Below are 19,659 nucleotides of genomic sequence, written 5' to 3'. Positions count from 1 at the left end.
TCTCTTTTTCACCATTGATGTTTCTATATCTCTCTCCCTCTCCCTTTCTCTCTGAAATAAATAAACATATATATATATATATATATATAATATTTTTTAAGAGTACTGACTTGGGAGTTAGGCAGACCCAGGCTCAAGACTCAACCAGTTTCTACCTCTGTGACCCCAGGGAAAAGTCTTACCCTATCTGAGCTTCAGTTTCCTAATCTGTATATGAAGATAATGATTCCTCTTTTGTGGGATCTTTTAAATAACTAAATGCAAAATACTCAGCTCAGTGCTTAACCTGAAATGCCCAGTCCATGGCCGCTGGGGTAAACTAGGCTTCCTAGGATATCAACCCTGAGAGCCTCTCAAACTCAGAAAGGAGAATTTTAAATGGAAAGAGCTTCTATTCACATGCAAGTGAAGTCATATGATATTTGTCTTTCTCTGACTTACTTCACTTAGGATAATGCCATGTTATCACAAAGTGTAAGATTTTGTTCCTTTTTATGGCTGAGTAATATTCCATTGTATATTTGTAGCCCATCTTCTTTCTCAGTGGTCACTTTTCAATCTCTGACACAGCAATCACTTCTTCTTATTTTCATTTGATTTTGGGACATTACCCATGTATGGCTCTCTACATTTCCTTAGCAGGCAATTCATCTTCCCAGTATTCACTTGTTGGATGGCCCCAAGGCTACATTCTCTTCTTGGTTCACGCCTGGGTGATCTCTATGAATCCAGTGGCTTTAGTATAGGGATTTTGTAAGTCTGCTTCCAGTGCAGATCTCTCCCCTGAGTTCCCATTCACAAACACATCTCAACTTTGGCCTATACATGTGCATGTCTACTATGTCTGACGAGCCTATCAAATTTAATCTGCCTAAAACAACTCATCCTTTTGCCCATATTTCTCTGTACCTAAATTGCTTCTTCCTTGGGTTTCTCCATTTCCAAGAATGGTACCAATTGTTCAGGTGAGATGCCAGAGAGTCTTCTTGAGTCTTCTCTCCACATCCTACTTTCAGTCCATCAATAAGTTCTTCTAGGGATACTCCAAAATACATTCTAAATCTGGTTACTTCCCAGCCCATTAGTTTAAGGCTCCCTTCCCTACCCCCCCCCCCCGCCCCCACCTCCCCTGTCACTCACTGACCTCCTGCCATGGCTCCTAACTTCTCATTCTTACTTTCACTCTTGCCCCCCCTCCCCCTATTGTGGGAATGGTCTATTCAGCACACAGCAGCCAGAATTACCTCTCTTAAAAAGGAAATCAATCATGTTAATCCCCTGTCAAAACTTGCCAATGGCTTCTCCTTGCAACCAAAACTTCCAAGCCCTTTGTGATCAGCCTGTTACTGGCCCTACCATTCTCACCTCCTTCCCCTCCTCCCATTCCCTCAGCTTCAGCTGGACCAGAGCCAAAGTGATCCCACTGTAGGCCTCTGCATTTTGGTATCTTCTGCCGGGAACACTCTTAATGTGCACCTGTGCCTGCTTGTTCTCCCTCACTTGTTTAAGCTCAAATGTCACCACCTCAAAGAAGTCCATCTTGATCTCCCTCCCTAAATTATTCTCTTTTCCTTGTCACCTTACTCTCTTAACATGCTTATTTTTCTACAAAATATTAATCTGCATCTAAAGTTTTATACATACATATGTACACTGAGTGGCCAGATTATTATGATGTCTGAATGCATAAAAATATGGACACTCCCTGTGTGTGTGTGTGTATTAGAGGCCCGGTGCATGAATTCATGAATGGGTGGAGTCCGGCCAGCCTGACCATTAGGGAGGGGACATGGGCGGTTGGCAGGCCTGCCTGCTGGTCAAACTCCTGGTCGAGGGGACAATTTGCATATTAGCCTTTTATTGTAGAGGATGTACACCGATTGGCCAGATTATTATGCGTTCAGAGATCATAATAATGTGGCCACAAGGTGTATATTAGCTTGTTTGTTTGTTGTTCAAAGCCTTCCCCAAAATGCTGTGAGGGTGTGAACAGGGTCTTGTTCAGGGCTGCATCCCCTTGCCTAAAAAAGTGCTAACTAAGCATGTGGAAGGCAATCACATGTGCTAAAGGAATGAATGATAATTACCTGCCTCAAAGGGCTGATGTAAGAACTCAGTGCAATGATGTGTGTAAAGCCCTTACTTAGCTTGGTGCCATAAATGTTAGCCATCACTATTAACAAATCCTCTCAGAAGGAGGACATCCTGAACAGTCGCCCCAGACACACCGCCCCTTTCAGAAGGAGGGCTCTGTAGTCGCTCAGAGACCCTGTGGGCCAGGCCCCCCGTGGGGCTGCGTGTGCTGGGCCTCGGTTCTGAGGGACTACAGGGTCCCCCTTATCAGATGTTTGTGTTTAGACTCAAGGGGGCAAATAACTCTAGTTCCTTTGACAACATTTAGGGCCCTGTCACCATTTTATTATGCGAGCAAACATTTGATAGCTGGGAAAGCCCATCCCTAATGACAGGTCATAGAATCTCGCTGGCGTCTCCTTATCTGCCCTCTTGTTTGCTCTTCTATTGAAACCTGCAAGGTCACAAGCCATTTTCTCCTCCACCTGAAATCTGAAAATTGGAAAAAGGCTGATAGTGGGAAGTAAAGAGACTGGAGAGCGGGGGTAGGTGGAGGGAGGAAGAGCAGGCAAAGGGTATCAGAGGACCCTGAGCAGGGCCTCAAGAATGTAAAAGGGTCAGAAACCTGCCTTGTCACACGAAGGTACAGCTCTGTCCTGCTCTGCAGGGCACGCAGAGCAGTGTGGACTGAGGCCCCCTGTACAGCAGTCTTAATGGGAACAGTTACGCCAAGCACCACTCTGAGTACTTTCTGCGTACCAGCTCATCTAATCCCTTAACAGCCTCCGCTTTATAGGTGAAGAAACTGAGGCACAGAGAGAGGAACTTGACCCAAGAGCTCAAAGCTAGTCGAAGGCTCCTTACCTCAGCGCGTCATAGAAAGAACACGTCGATTCAAACCTCAGAATGGATTCCAATCTGGCTCCAGTCCCTTGTAGTTCTGAAACCTGACATAATTCACCGATTCTCCTTGAGTCCTGATTTCCTAATCCGTAAAATGGACAGAATGGCAACCTCATATCCAGTTATGGTTGCAAGTACTGATTAATGAAATGATAATGGGATCGTAGGCCTGTACCGGTCCTGGTAGGTGCATGTGTGTGTGTGTGTGACTGAGAGGGAGTCTGGAGAGAATAAGCTGCTAAGCCAAAAGGCAGAAGCTTCCCCTGAGATGCCAACACAGGTGAAAGGGAAGGAGGAGACAGCGGGAAACAGAAAAAGGACTCCTTGGAAGGAAAAGGAGAGGAAGGAAGTTCCATGGCAGCGGCTGAAATGAATGAGGCCCAGGGCTCTGGAAAGGAGCCTGCAAAGTGGTGGGGGTGTGGCTCCTCGCGCAGGCTTTTCCTGTCCGTTCTGGGGTCTCCCCCCACCGCCCCAGCCTACCAGGAGCCTGGCATCAGAAGCCTTTAGCCCTTGGATTTCTTCTCCAACTCTCTTATGTTTCTTGCCCTGATAGTAATGAGCCTTAGAGAACACTTTGCCGTTTCCCACGCTCCTTCCCTGATAAATCACTGGAGTAAGTGCTGTTTCTCTCATGTGCTTTATGACCTTGTTGCTCAAAATAGATCAGCAGCATCAGCACAACTGTGGGGAGCTGATTAGAAATGCTGGTTCTTAGGCCCGCTGAATCAGAATCTCCATGTTAATGGGCTCTCTGGTCTTCGTAGGTCCATTAACGTTTGGGAACCAGTGTTCTCAGGGGCCCTGCTCTGGGAGGTCTCACTTCTAGGAGAGGCAAGAGCTGCCCATCCAGCCACTGGTGCAACCACACTGAGCTCTATAAACACCGCTCTCCCAGAAAGAGGAGCCCAAGCTCAGGATAAAGGTCAGCGAGTTATGACTATTACAAGGTCAGCGAGTTATGACTATTACAAGGTCAGCGAGTTATGACTATTGCAAGGTCTGCAGCAATTAACCTCTCTCTTCTGAAGTGGCCGGGGGAGCCGGCTGGCAGTTTTTGCCAAAGGACACATGCTTCAGGACCGGCACCGCAGAACTGAGCAGACTCTTGGTCCTCAGCCCCTCCGCTCCCAGCTCTTTGCCGGCCGAGTTGGGTCTCCACTCCCCTACAGAAGCCAAACTAATGGCCCCTGCCCCTGCCCACCGCACACCGCTGAGCTCTCTGTCCTTTCTCTCTGCAGTGTCCTCTCCAAGCCTGGTGATACCCACACATCACTTACTTTGTGCACAGCAACAAGGATCCTATTTTCCACACCATCACTCTCCGGGCAGCTGTCATGGAACAGTCCGGTGGCCTGACAAGCACCTGCAAGAGGTCTCTGCTTACCTGACATCCTGCTGGCATCTCGGACAATCCGTTCTCAGGAGGCGCAGCCCAAAGGCCAGCTTCCCTTCCATGCAGTATTGTCACGATGCCTCTCCCACGATGCCAGGTCCTCCCATCCGACCCACAGGTGGGAGAAGAAACCATGGAAGAGGAGGAGAGAAAGCCGTAGCGTCTACATTGTGCTCCTTCATCGAACAAACCGATGTGAAAACTTGAATCTGTTACTGAAATGAGGAGAGGAGGACATGTGCTATATTGAACTGAGCCAAACACACTGTAAATATCAGCACTCCCTCCCCCACCCCCCCGTCCCAACTGATCTTGAGATTTCTTTTAAAGAAGTAAATTTGTCCAATGGGTGTAAACTATAAACGATTGTAATTAAGTGCAATTTCTCCTCCACTTCCTCGCCCCTCTGCCATGTATATAATACTAAAGTATCTATTAGTTTTCATTGTAAAGGTCAGAGTTGAGTTTTTCAAAGGATTTGCCCCCCTTTCCTTCCCATATGGAGAAACAATCCTACATCGGAGGGGCAGCCCTTGCCCCCTCTCTCCTGCCTGGACACGCACAGGGACACTGTGTGTTTTGGACTGACTGCCAGCTAACTCGTCTCCCGATGTTAAGACACAACTCTGGATCCCTGGAGGGGCTGAACATAGTGTCAGAGTAACGTCCTAGCATCTGGTGAGGCTAAGGGTTCAGCCAGGGCACCCCCAAGAAACCCAAGGCAGGGAAACGGGCTGTTTGATAGCGTAAGAAAAAGTCCTTTCCGAAAGCCCCCCATTAAAACTATTTTATCACTGCCCAGAGTTTCATATTTCTGTCTCTGACACTTCCCCTGCCACCATCCTACAGAAGGACCCCTGGCGTCCGCCGCCTTGAAATTTTCCACTTACTCCACTGGGCTCCCACTGCCTTTACTGCTAAGGTAAGAAGAGTTCATTCTCCCAGCCAGACTCCACAAATCCATCAGAGGGGATCTAGCTAGAGCAGGAGAGAACACCTTCTCCTCTGCAATTCACAAGAGTAAAGTGATAGAGCCAATTCCTGGTGACTGTGGTCACAGGAACAGATAAGCAGGAAGATGGAAACCCCGTGAGCCACTTTTTCAACCACAGCTTAAACATTAATTCCAGTTTTCCTCCTTTCTGTTGGGCTGTCAATCACCAGGAGAGAGGGCGCCTGTGGGTGTCGCCTTCTGCCTGGGTTTCCCCCTCTATTAGATGCTAATGGATACAAATAGTCCAAAAGAGGAAAAGCTAAAGGCCTGGACACTCTGCCAGCAGGGACTTTGCCATAAATAATCCAGCATTGACTCAAGAAGAAGGAAGATGAACCTGCTCTCTTGACTGTCTCCTCTTGCGTACAGCATAGATCTGCCAGCATTTCTCACTTCTTGTTTCTTGCTTTAAGGTGGAATATTTCCTAGTCAACGTGTTAGTTAGCAAGGCCCCAAGCAACAGGTTTTATTATACTAATAAAAATTCCAATTTAGCGGGAGATGCACATCTCAGCCAGACAAATTTGCTGAGTACCTACTATGTGCCCACCCAGGGCAGGGATGGTGAATATGGAAATGCTGACCTCCTTTGGTTCCTGGCTCCCCTGAACAATGTAATTTGGGCCGAAGTAGTCCAGAGCAGACTCAGGGCTGGGTTGAGATGGCTGAGGCCAAGACCAAGCACCATGTATGAAGAGAGGCCAAGATCCCTTGTCGCTAGTTGAGATGGCCTGTGAGTTCCAGGAAGAGGAAGGGAATATAGGCCTCAATCAGCAGTCTCAACTGAAGCCCCATTTCTGGACTCATGTTGTTTCTGGAATAGCAAGTATCTGCTTTGATAGATTTTAGATCTTGCATTGTTGTGATGGCTTTGAAAATTCAGAAGGTTATATTCATCGAAGAGGTCATCTAGGCAGAGGTGGAGATGGAAGGGAGGATGGGTGGATTGGAACAGTCTTTGGGGACCAGATCTGATGTAAACAAAGGCATGCAGAAAATGACCCTGTCAACTGAAAGCCCCCAAGAAGATTAGCACCTCCCTTCTCATCAAACAGGGACCAGTTGTTGCAGCCATTACAAAAAACAGCATGGAGGTTCCTTTAAAAATTAAAAATAGAACCACCTGACGACCCAGCAATTCCATTTCTGGGCATTTACCTGAAAAAACCCAAAGCACCAAATTGAAAAGATAAATGCACTCCTATGTTCATAGTAATGTTATTCACAATAGTCAAGATATGGAAGCAACTTAAATGTCCATCAATAGATGACTGTATAAAGCTGTGGTACATATATACAATGGAATATAATTCAGCCATAAAAAGAAAAAACGAAATCTTAACATTTGTGACAACGTGGATGAACCTAAAGTATATTGTGCTAAGTGAAATATGTCAGATAGAAAAAGACAAATACTATATGGTTTCACTTATATGTGGAATCTAAAGAACAAAATAAAATAGAAACAGACTCATAGAAACAGAGCAAACTGTCGGTTGCCAGATGCAAGGGGGCTTGGAGGGCTGGGTGAAAAGGTGAAGCGATTAAGAAGTACAAATTGGTAGTTACAAAATAATCATGAAGATGTAAAGTATGTCAATAATATAACTATGTTAGGGGCTAGTGGATACTGAACTGATCAGGAGAGTCACTTCGTAAGTTATACGTAATCACTATGCTATGCACCTAAAACTAATGTATTAGTAATATTGAATAGCAACTGTACTTGAAAAATAAATAGAACAGGGACCTTCCTCCACTGGCTCTAAGCAGGAAGAGGAGGTCTGCTGTATATGGACCCAGGTGGGTAGATTCATTTGCAATGGAAAACCCCCATACCGTCCTCCGCACCTTATGGACCAACATTTCCAGCGTCTCTCTCTTCACCTACACCCAGGTTAACAGACAGATAGTTCCATTTTCACCATGACCAGCTGTCATTTTCTAGGGTGAGCTTTAGGGAGGGCAGATTTCATTTTAACATCCATGGGTAGGAAATAAAATTAGGAATGAAAAATCTGCCTTAAAATGTATTAAACTTTCCCATGCCAAACAGTGGATTATTGTCCCCCAAAGCAGAGATAACTGGAGTAGTAGTTGCTGAGTTTGGGTGGATAAAAACACAATGCAGGGAATGTGAGCTCTTGACTCCCAGTTGGGGGCAGGTCTTTGATATTCATTTTGGAGCCTGATTGCCTTGATTAGAATCTTCAGCTCCGCCACCTAACCTGTATTCATTGTCCTCCTACATAAAGTTGGGCGATAACAATAGCACCTACTGTATAAGGCTGTTTGAGGAGTCAAGGAGTTAATACATGTTATACACTTAAAAACATGCCTGGTGTGTCATTGAGTGCGCTGGTGCTCATATTCTTTCATGCCAAAATGCCTTCTCATGTAGTCTTCTAGGTCTGGTTGATCTTTCCAGATAACCTCATCACACATTGGATGCTTGGTAAAGAAAACTGCCAATAATTGGTTAAATGATTTTGTTCATTCCTAGTATGTGTAGCAAAGCCAGCAGTGAACCAAGGATGAGGGAGGAAGGGGAAGTCTGAGGACAGGGGAAGGCTTTGTCTCTTTCGGGAAAGAAGAAAGTGGGATGTAGTGATCTTGCAATGAAGGCCACCCGAGAGCCAGGAAGCTGGGGACTAAAGCTGGTGGGTGCTCCAAAGGATGGGTGGAGGAGGGGTGCAGGGAGCAAGGAAGGGTGTGGCTCCAGAGGAGAGAGGCAAGAGTGAACTTCTTCCAAGGAAAATAAGGGGACTAATGTGTCCCCTTTGCATGAGGAGCTAATGCAAACAAATGCCATTGAAATCTGCTCTGGAAAATAAGAGATTGCCAATAATGGACCACACTGTGGCATATGTCTTATTCATGTCTTAACACTTCAAACTCTCCCAATTACATCATACAGGCTGAATATTCATGAGAAATTGTAATTAGCTTAACCAAATGCTTATAAAATCTCTCTCTCTCTCTCTCTCTCTCTCTCTCTCTCTCTCTCATCTCTCAGTCAAATACTAGATTGTCAGCTAAGATTTATAACATGACTGTATTTTATAAATGAATCTCTGGCGTATGCAGGACTTTACACACGCTGCAATGATTATTTTCTCCTGGGTGCATGTGAAGTGCTATGCACAGGAATACAGAGGAAACACTAGGGACAAGGAGCAGAACAAACATGAGGGGGACAACTTCAAAAGCAGGAATTGTCAGAGCAGCTTTTCTGCATATGTATGTTTATGACAACAGATCATGCAATACAGATAAACACCAGATATTTCTTCACTGTCTCCACATATTTAATTTCTTCACCAGAAACATACTGCTATGTTCCCCAAAGATGGATTTCTTTCCTGTGCCCTATTCTCCAGACATCCTTAATAAGCCAATTATATTTAATTATTCCCAATGATGAGAAGGATAAAAAGATAATGCGCATCTTTTAAAAGATACAAACCCAAAACCCCACACTATGGAAAGCAGGCCTGATTTCCTGAGTTACTACAAGACCTTCTGTGTATCCCTTTGCTTTTGGAAACATCGTCTACTCCAGAATAACGTTATTTATATATTCACTTACTTATTTGATAAATATTTACTGACACCTACTGTGTCCCAGGCATCATGGTTCTAGACACCGAGGATACCTCAATGAACTGAATAGATAAAAACCCTTGTCCTCCTGAAATTCACACTCTAGTGAGGGGAAAGGGCAATAAAGTGTGTGTGTGTGTGTGTGTGCACGCATGTCAGGTGATAAAAATGTCTATGAAAAATAAAACAGGGAAAGGGGTGCTGGCAGTCATTTGAAATAGGGTGGCCAAGGAAGGCTCACTGAGAAAGTGGCATACAAGAACCCTGGGGTTGCCGAGGGAGTGAGCCCTGTGGGCACCTGGGAGGAGAGCATTCCAGGCAGAGGGAACAGCCAGGGCAGAGGCCGGAGACAGGAACAGAAACATGGGGAAGCTAGAGGAGCTGGAGTTGCACCAGGGTGAACGGTACGTCAGGGAAGTGAGCAGTGCTGGGGCATGAAGACAAGCAGCACAGGGCCTTGTCACCATTTGCTGTCGGGACTTGGGGTTTTATTCCGAGGGAGCTGGGGGAGCCATCGGAGAGTTTTGTGCAGAGCAGCGATAAGATCTGACTTGTGCTTTAAAGGAATCCCTCTGGCTGCTGAGTTGTAGGGAGGGGCCAAGAGAGACCAAAGAGACCAACCATCAGGAAGCCCATTGCCATCAGCCAACCCGTGGGCAGGGCATGGAGGTGATGAGAGGCCAGCTGATTTGGGATGTTGTTTTGAAGGTAGAGAATCCTAAGGCACCAGGATTTCCTGATGGTCTAGGTGTGGGATGTAAGGAAGAAAAGCCTCAAGGATGGTTCTGAGGTTTGGGGCCTGAACAAAGTAGGAGGCAGAAACGGATGCTGTAGGAAATGAGAAACAGCATTTCCCGGACATAGGTCCCGTCTCATTTATTTTTGAAAGTGGTACTTTAGGAAGCATCTTGGTAGTGAGTGATGCTGTGATGTCTGCTTTTATCACATCTCTGGTATGAGATCAGGACCCTCCAGGTGACAGTAAGATGACATTCAATCATTCCTCCAACAAGTATTTATTGAGTGTTCCTTATATGCTACATACTCTTCTAGGCATGGGGAGAAAAGCAGTCTTCAAAATGTCACTTTGTCCATGGAGCTTCCATTCAACTGGGAGGGAACCAACAAGAACACAAGCCATGCCAGCTACTGATAGGCACTAGAGAGAACGAAGCAGAGAAAGGGCACAAGAGCAGAAGGACGTAGATACATGTTTGCAGGGGGATCTCTATACCCTTGCTTTCCAAGGCAGAACTTCTTTTGGGCATCCAGCCTAAAAAGACACAAGCGTGTGTATTTCTGAATCACCTATGCTAGTGGTTGAAAACGTATCCCCTGTGCTGCTTCCTTCTCTCAGAGGGTTTCCTGCAGCCCCTGTAACAAATTTCCACAAACTGGGTGGCTTAAAACCGCAGAATTTGATTCTCTCACAATTGTGGGGGCTGGCAGTCCACAGTCAGCATCACTGGGCCGAAGCCACGGTGTTGGCAGGGCTGCACTCCCTCTAGAGGTGAGAGAGGAGGATCTGTTCCTCTCCTCTAGCATCTCCTGGCTGCCAGGTTCCCGGGCTTGTGGCCACATCATTCCAGCCCCTGCCTACAGTCACACTGCCTTCTCTTCCGTATCACAGCTCCCTCTTCATAAGGATACATGTGATTACATGTAGGGTCCACCTGTATTATCTAGGACAGTGGTCAGCAAACTCATTAGTCAACAGGGCCAAATATCAAGAGTACAACAATTGAAATTTCTTTGGAGAGCCAATTTTTTTAAAACTTCTTCTAATGCCACTTTTTCAAAATAGACTGGCCCAGTGGAAGAGCCACACTCCAGGGGCCAAAGAACTCATGTGGCTCACGAGCCGCAGTTTGCCGACCATGGATCTAGGATAATCTTCCTTAATCATATCTTCCTTAAAAGACTCTTTTTTTCCTTTTAAGATGACCATTTACAGCTTCCAAGGATTAGGGCCTAATCTCTTTGGGGGGTCGTTATACAGCCTAGTACAGAGACTTTACAACGCACCGTGAAAATAGAGCTTAATGTGACCATTTCTCTATGAGCACTTTTCCAATTACAAGTCATCGTTACCTTTGTAAACAGGTTGACTTGCCTTGTGCAAGAAACTTGCATGGTCACCAGAAAGAGGCTGGTTTTGTAATCTTTATGAAATCTACTCCCAACAGGAGCCACGCTTTAGAGAAGCTTGACTCAGCAGTTGAAAAACTTGAACGTGTTGCTCATGTTTGTCTCATGGAAACAAGACAATAGGCTGCTACTGTCATTAGGGTTAACCATTCATCCACCCTTTTGTTCATCTAGTAAATATTTTCTGCTGCCAGGTCTAGTGGTGACTAAGAGCTCAGGCTGAGGGAGGTCAAGCAAATCTGGGTTCAAATCCTGGCTCTACCATGTATTAGCTGTGTGATCTTGGGAAAGCTGCTTAGCCTTTCTGAGCCTGTGTCCTTGAGTGTTTTTTAAGTGGGATTAAGTGAGAAACTAGGTACATAAAGTCCTTTGCCTGGTACATAAGAAAATGCTCACTAAATGTTAGTGATAAGATTCTAGACCTTTTTCAATGACAACATGAGAGAATATGATGGCTCCACTTCCACTGTCACTGAACGCCTTCCCCCTACTAGCTGTAAATTCTGTGAGAGCAGGGACTTGGTGTCTTGCTTACTGTTTTGTCTCCAGCGTTTAGAACCTGGCATATCTTAGGCACTCAGTTAATATTTTTTGAAGGATTAAATATGTCTATGTATATCATAGAGTTTGTTGGTTTTATGTCTGGAAAATAGCCCGAACATACACCTACCACCACCACCACTCTCTGGAGCCTTCCATGCTTCAAAGAGAGGAGCGAGCTATTGTTTATTACATATTTCTGTTTTATAAATAGGGATAAGGAAAAAGGATAAAGGTAGAAATGGAAGTCCTAGATAATGTTTTAAGGTTTGTGTAGTACAAGGGTTAGACTAGCTCAGACGGAACCCATTCTGGCCTCTGAGATTCCCCTCAGAAAAGAATACCCAACAACAACACAAACTACATCTGTCTACCTGTGGGTTTGATCTCTATACCTCATCTGCAAATATTCCTACCATCCACAGAAAGATGACCAGATTGCAAACTTCTCAAGGACAAGAGATCCTACGTCATGCCTCTCTTTACCAGCCCAACCCAGGTCTTCATTTCTTTTGACTGTATTTTGTGTACATTTTCAAAATACAAAGCATCTAAGACACACTAGTGCCCATTTGCTTATTCATTCAACAAACCTGTTTTACGCACTGACTTTGAAGCAGACCCTGAAGAAGTTCCCAGCCTGGCTGGGGAGACAGATAAATTAATAGGTGATTGCAGTGCAGTGTGCAGGTAGGTGTTAGAAGATGGAGTGGGAGGACAATGGAGGAAATTCTATTTGGGTAGAAATCAGAGAAGGTTCCTTGGAAGGCCCTTGAACTCTGTCATGAAGAATGAGTGACATTTTGCCAGGCAACTTGAGTTGGGAGGGGATGAGGTACGGGGAGAGTGGAGGAGACATTTCAAGCCAAAGGACCACAAAATGCAAAGTGAGTGTCCAAATCAATGAGCTCCCGGTAGTGCTTCAGCCCAAATCTTCTGTCTTCTGCATGCCCGAGACCTTGCCTGACCTTCCCTTACCCTTGCTCTGTAAATCATGATCTGACACAGTGAAATATGTTCTCCAGGCCGCAGGGTCCTCAGGTCAAGGTAATGGATCACTAGCCAGCCAGTGCCTCTGCGAAGTGAACCAGAGCCAGAGAATCAAGTGTGTGGGCCTCACATTTCAGATGAACAAAAGTAAGGCATGGGGTAAGGCATGTGATATTTACGTTCACAAACTGCAAAGCCACTACCGTATTTTTCGGCGTATAAGACGACTCTGTGTTCTAACTTCTACCTCATCAGACAAGCAGGCAATTTTGGTTCCTAGTAAAAGGCCTGCTCAGATTGGCCAGAGTCAGATAGGCAGTCTATTAAAAAAAGAACTGGTGTTGCCTCGGAAGTGGGGGGTAGTCTTATACAGCAAATATAGGCCTAAGCCTGTTTTAACTGTAAAATTAGGGGGGTCGTCTTATACACCGGAAAATATGGTTGTTTGCAAAATGTCATTACGTCTGCAGGTGGAGGGTAATTTTCCTGTTACTCAGGGACTCCTGATCGAGTTCTTATTGGTCTCTGGAAAATTGTTTTATGACCCAGCACCAGGCAGCACTAGATAGGAGATGTGGTTTGCTGGGCAGAAGTTTACAGGGCAGGAAATTGCTTCACTGGGCACAGCCATTCATAAGAAACACCTCTGGGAAAAGGAGACCAGGCTCCTGGCAGGGCTGGCCCTGGCCATTTGTTTACATCAGCAACAACCCGTGTTCCTGGTTACACAATGCGGCAACGTCACTTTGAATGGGGGATCTTTGCTCCTTGGACGAATAAACACATTCTTCACTCGCAATGGAATTAGCAGACCTCACAGACTTCTCCGTGACTCTCCTGGAGGCCTTAATGTCATAGGAAGGTGACCGTAAACATGATTAGCTGTATAACTTATTCCAAATTCTGTTGAACTTTCCTTTATTTGGCAGTTGAGCCTTAGGTGAAGATCCTCCAAAGGTGAGGTGTGGAAAAGGGTGCCAGGCAGTTGCCGAAACCACACTAGGTTTCTTAAGAACAACCCAGTCAGAGGTGTAGAGGGCACTGGCCAGTCTGGGCAGGAGGGGACAGGGCTGTGGGTTGTTTGGATACATTCCAAAGCCCACGTTTTCGTTGTCCCACCAGCTCTTAGCTGAGTTCTGGAGCCAAGAGTTTGTAGCACTGGAGCCATCAGATCTGCACATGTCACGGGGAGGAAAGATAAAGGGCAGTGGCCAGAGTCTCTGGAGCCACGGGGGTCTGTCTGGCAAGTTCCCGGAGGCCTCCAGCCCAGCTTTATTCAGTAGAGTCAAGAGTCACGCCCCAGGCCCTACTCTTCCCCACCTCCTTTGTAAACCCCATCTCAGTCCCTTCCTGGCCAGGCGAGCTTCAGAAATGAGCTCTCTAAGATCTCGAGTTCTGTAGTTGCATGAGAGAGAATCATGCCGTTTAACGTCACAGCTCGAATGTGGGGTTTAAGTGAATTTCCTCGTTCTCAAGTGTTTGCACTTGGGGTTTGATGCCTTGTCTCTGGGGCAGTTGAACAGTTAGGGAGAACTTGGAGGGGAATTTTATTTTATGTCTTCTTTTACCTTCCTTTGAGGAGTTGCAATTCACCATTTCCCCCAACTTGATTTGGGACCTACTAACTGTGTACTTAAGCTTTTTGGTAGAACATCTAGGGCAGGAGCAGCTAGTGACAGAGTACCGGGGCTTGCCCACTCTGAGCTTGTTTTATTGGTTTCCCCGGAGACCGTTTATTTAGTTCTGTCTCCCACTTGAAAGTTCTAAGCAGGTCCAAGCCAGGTTATTCTTGCTCACACTATATCTCCAGTACCCCATACAGTTCCTGGGGTATAGTAGGTTCTCTTCAAAAACTGGTTGAATAAATAAGCAACTGCATGAATGAATCAATGAAAGGGTTGCACTTCTTTTAAAATGTGAAAACCATTGATGTAATGAATCCATAGCAAACCTATTATGGACTTCAGGTCAATCTAACTTCTACCTCATCAGACAAGCAGGCAATCTTGGTTCCTAGTTGCCTTGACTTGTAGGAAGGAGCAGGTGTATCAGGGAAAGCAAGGTGGGGTGTGGTGCCAAGCCTACCTAGACAGTTGCAAGGACAATACTTAGCCAAGGACCTTTTCGGTAACTGGTTCAGTAAGAACCCACTTTATTTATTTTTTATTTAAATATATTTTTTATTGATTTTTTTACAGAGAGGAAGGGAGAGGGATAAAGAGCCAGAAACATCAATGAGAGAGAAACATCGATCAGCCGCCTTTTGCACACCCCCTACTGGGGATGTGCCCTCAACCAAGGTACACGCCCTTGACCGGAATCGAACCTGGGACCCTTCAGTCTGCAGGCCGATGCTCTATCCACTGAGCCAAACTGGTTTCAGCAAGTATCCACTTTAATAGTAGTTTTCAGCCCGCCTCAGGATCTCGGGCTTACTGCTTCCCCTTCCCTGCAACTACAAAAGGTTTAGAGCCGTTGCCCCTAGGTATTTGAGGAATTGTGTTACTGGCCACTTGATATCCAAGTCCTACTGGAGGGACCAAGATCAGCCTAGACATGAAGGATGGTCCCACAAGATCCAACTAGAGGCATGTGTGACCAGGGCAACATCGGACAGACCCTGAAGAGTGTTTTGGGATGGAGGATGTGGTCCATGCAAACATGTTAGAGGCCTCCTTTGAGGTGGTACTCCTAGATGTGGTACCTTATATAGGTCTGATGTCCTAAAAGGCTGGTTTTCTCAGTGTTTAGATGTAGGAGTGTCGAACTCAATCAGAGAAGGGGCCAAAATCTAAAATCCAGCCTAAATCTCGGGCTGAATGGTTTACTGAACAGTCATAAACTGTCATTGTGATGGAAACGCAGCGGAGTGCAGTGATGACAGCGCGGTGCGGGCCACATTGCAAGGCCTGGCGGGACGGATTTGGCCCTCGGGCCTTGTGTTTGACACATGTGGTTTAGAGCATCGGCTTTGCACCAAAGTGTCTTGGGTTTGATTCCAGGTTAAGGGCCTATCCCTGGTGCAGGAGGCAATCAGTTGATGTGTCTCTCTCACATTGATGTTTTTCTCTCTCTCCCCCACCCCCTCCTCTCTATCTAAAAGCAATGGGAAAATGTCCTTGGGTTAGAATTAAAAACAAAAGGCATATTTCTCACACTAGGGCAGTGGTCGGCAAACCGCAGCTCTCGAACCACATGCGGCTCTTTGGCCCCTGGAGTGTGGCTCTTCCACAAAATATCTCGGCCTGGACAAGTCTATTTTGAAGAAGTGACGTTAGAAGAAGTTTACATTTAAAAAATTTTGGCTCTCCAAAGAAATTTCAATCCTTGTCCTGTTGTTATTTGGCTCTGTTGACTAATGACTTTGCCGATGTTTATTTGTGTGCAGTCTGCTGGACATAGGGATTCCATGATGAATAAGAAACAACTCCCCCCAGGGTTCTTAGCAGGGAAGGCCAGTATGGAAACCACCCACTGCATGACAGAGAGAAGCTCAGAGGCCCTCCCAGACCAAGCAGGCGGTGCCTGCCGGCTAGCCGGGGAACTCAGTAGACCAAGTGATGCCTTCTAAAGCCGCTGAGGTGGGCCTGGCATCCGCAGCTGAAGTCCTGGGAGACCAGAGGGAGGACCGCCTTCCACAGTGGACTATCAGAATCGCAGGAATGCCCAGCAGAGTGGGTGGGCCGAAGGGTGACCTCCCCATCACCCTGGAGGAAAGTGAGGCCAGGCTAGCACCTGTTGAGACAGGTCACTCCGTTTGCCCATTGTCCCGTGTTTGCAGAGGAGGAGCAGTAAGAGGGGATGGGTCACAACCAGGTGAGCCTCCTTCTGCCGGCACCGCGAGCATTAGCCCCGAGATAGGGCGGCTGTCCTGGGAGGATTTATAACTCCAGATTTTAAGGTCTGCTTGTAAACAGGCTCTCTCGGTCACAACGTGTCGGGGGTAGGAGTGGGCAGCTAGGGGCAGACTGGAGAACGGTGCTGGGGGTGGCAGTGAGATCCTGGTAGAAATGTGCACGTTTGGTTGTAGCAGAATAGGAAATTTAGGAAAGAAAGAGGGAGGAAGGTATGTGGGAGAGTGAGAGAGGGGGGTAGAGGGGTGGAGTTGTCCATGGCTAATATTGTATGGAACATTAAACTAGTTAATTATAATGCTTTATTTCTTGCCTTATTCCCTATGGCCAGGCCCAAAAGGTCATAAACATGCTTTGGAATGTAGTGATATTGTGAGGCAAGCCGAGGGAGCCGGCCCATTGGGAGCATTGTCCTACCTAAGGCTTCTGCTTTCTAGAAGTTTCTCCCCCACACTCAGGGCTCCTCACTCAGGGCATTTTATTGCTGAGGGGCGGGGGCAGGTGGGCAGTGTCTCTGGTCTACCTGTAGCTTCCAAGTCTGGCACAGGGCAGGCTGTCCCTGCCTGGAGAAAGGCAAACTGCTTAGGTTGTAGGTGGTAGGAGTGGGGGAGGGGTGTGTGTACAGGAGGCAGGGAGGCCTGGAGGCAGGGAAGCAGTTGGCGGAGGGAGAGGAGGGCCGGAGGAGACTCTGCAAGTGGGAACCTCAGGCCTGTGGCTGCTAAAGCACCAGTGCCACCTTTGGATGCCTCTCTCTTTCTCCCTTCAAGTCTTCCGTTGATGCCCTGGCTGGTGCTGCTCAATGGTTAGAGTGTCGGCCCATACATTGAAGCGTTCCAGTTCAGTTCCGTGTCAATGGCATGTTACCTGGGTTTGATCCCCAACCCTGGTCGAGGCTCATGTGGGAGGCAACCAATCAATGTGTCTCTCTTACATCAATATTCCTCTCTCTCCTTCCCTCCTTCCTTTCCACTCTTTCTAAAAAGCAATGGGAAAAATATTTTAGGGTAAGAATTAAAAAAAAAAAAAAAGTCTTCCCTTGACATGTATTATTATCTTTTCATTGATTTCAGAGAGGAAGGGAGAGAGATAGAAACAACAATGATGGTGGAGAATCACTGATTGGCTGCCTCCTGCACGGCCCTCACTGGGGATCCAGCCCACAACTCAGGCATGTCCCACTGGAATTGAACGTGAAACCCTTCAGTCCACAGGCTGACGCTCTAGCCACTGAGCCAAACCGGCTAGGGCCCTTGGTATCTATTCTTACCTGATGTCACCTGAATAAAAACAGGTTTCCAAGGGAAGCGGCACACTCTGCAGTTTACCGCAAACCACACCCCAGTATGCCACCTTGATGGGAGGGCACTAGGTATTTCCTGCCACTGCAGCCCTGTCCCCGGCTTTTCTGGACGCAGCCTGGTCTGCATTCTGCTCCTAGGTGGGCCTGCCGGCTCAGCAGGAGTTGAAAGATGGTCCCTCAGAGGCCCCCAGAGCAAGCCTCCCTCCTTCTACTTCTCTGGAGACATCAAACACCCCAGGCCCAGGCGGGCTGGCCGAGTTAACAAACACAGCCTGGCTTGGGGGAGGCTTGCAAGCCTCTCCTCAGTCTCCGAGCTCCAGCCTGAGCAAATCCTGCTGGGACTTCAAAGCCCGCTGCTTGTTTGCCTGGCCACAGGGCAGCAACAATGCTTCCCCTTTGACCTGAGAAAGCATCCCTGACAAATGCAGCACCGAACTCTGATAGGGGTGGTGAGGTAGGCATTCCCGCCAGCCTCCCTTGCCAGTCTAAGACCAGGTGATGTGTTTGGTGGACTTGATAGGAACCACGTCTGCAGGCACCTGGATACACCTCTGAAAAGACTGTACCTGGACTCAGTTCAAAGAGGGCAGGCCCCACCCCACCTCCGCAGGAAGTAAGTGGCCACCCTTGGCAATGGAGACCACAGCCCCATGCACTGGCTGCTCCCCCGAAGGCACCCTTGTTTCCAGAGGCTGCTCATCACAAAGGTGGTGGTGTGGTGTGTGTGCTTGTCCGTGCCATACACACGTGTGTGCATATCCCAGTGACCCCAGACACCACAGCTCTAGAGGAGCTATGCCCTTGACTTGTATTCTGAAAACACACTTTTATGCTTGATCTGGTGTATGAATGAAACTGTAAATGAAATCAACCAGCCTGCTCAAGAGGTGGAGAAACCTATGCTAGGATTACCCTTCAGCTAACTTCGGGCAGGTCAATGATGAGTTATTAATACTTTCAGGGACCCTCACTTTGAGGCTTGAAATCAATTCCAGATTATAGCATCCAGCACCCATTTAGACCTTTAACAAGAATAAATAAATATATATATATATATATATATATATATATATATATATATACTCATTTGAACTACATTACTTAAAATGTGTTATTTGTATGTTTGAAAATAGAGAAGAAAAGCTCTAAAGGCAGGATATAGACACTCTAGCCACTGAGCCAAACTGGTTAGGGCTCTTGTTTTGAATGGAAGTTCCATGAATGTATATAATATCAAAACTCATTGAATTGAACACTTAAGTTGTGCCATTTTTTTCCTGTAAATGAAACTCTAATAATGAATGAATGAATGAATGAATGAGTAAATGAATTGGAAAGAACAGAAAGGAAGCTTCAAAATTAAATTTGGAGCCTTATCAGAGGTCATGGTTTGATTCCTGGTCAGGGCGCATGCCTGGGTTGCAGGCTCAATCCCCAGTGTGGGACGTGCAGGAGGCAGTCGATCAATAATTCTCTCTCATCATTGTTTCTATCTCTCTCTCCTTCTCCCTTCCTCTCTGAAATCAATAAAAAATATATTTTTTTTTAAAAGTTAAATCTGGGGCAGAAGCTTATAATCTCCACTCTCTGATCCTATGGTGCTCAGAATGTAAAGCCCCATTGTGGGGAAGGTAAGCACAAGATTCATAGGTGATCTACACCTCTTTTGTATTTCCATCTGGTCCAGAATCCATGTACAACAGTGCCAGCGTGATGGTCTTTTTCAGAACTCTGGGAAGAGCGAAGCAAACTGGTTCTATTCAACCACACAAAAGTTAAAAAGAAAATTCTCAGAACTGCCATTTGAGCCATGAGTCTCCCTTACAACAGGTAAGCCAGTCTTATGCTTGAACCTCTGCAG

The 19,659-nt window shown here is 46.5% G+C and overlaps 1 protein-coding gene across 5 annotated transcripts in view; it reads left to right on the top strand.

The window, feature by feature from the left end:
• The window catches only part of HNF1B (HNF1 homeobox B), a 53,028-nt gene extending 47,862 nt beyond the window's left edge, over positions 1–5,166 (top strand). For 3 of the 5 annotated variants that reach the window (XM_036450997.2, XM_036450996.2, XM_036450994.2), the window contains one exon: positions 4,215–5,166. In XM_036450997.2, the coding sequence (XP_036306890.1) occupies positions 4,215–4,576 (362 nt within the window). In that variant the 3' untranslated portion in view covers positions 4,577–5,166. The remainder of the gene's footprint in view (positions 1–4,214) is intronic. The other 2 variants (XM_036450995.2, XM_036450993.2) reach the window with 1 other exon arrangement.
• The last annotated feature ends 14,493 nt before the right edge of the window (positions 5,167–19,659 follow it).

Source organism: Pipistrellus kuhlii, unplaced genomic scaffold (assembly GCF_014108245.1).
Source record: "Pipistrellus kuhlii isolate mPipKuh1 unplaced genomic scaffold, mPipKuh1.p scaffold_m20_p_22, whole genome shotgun sequence".
NCBI classification, from domain to species: Eukaryota; Metazoa; Chordata; class Mammalia; order Chiroptera; family Vespertilionidae; genus Pipistrellus; species Pipistrellus kuhlii.
Note: the sequence above shows the minus strand (reverse complement) of the source record. Positions and strands in the feature narration are given on the sequence as shown.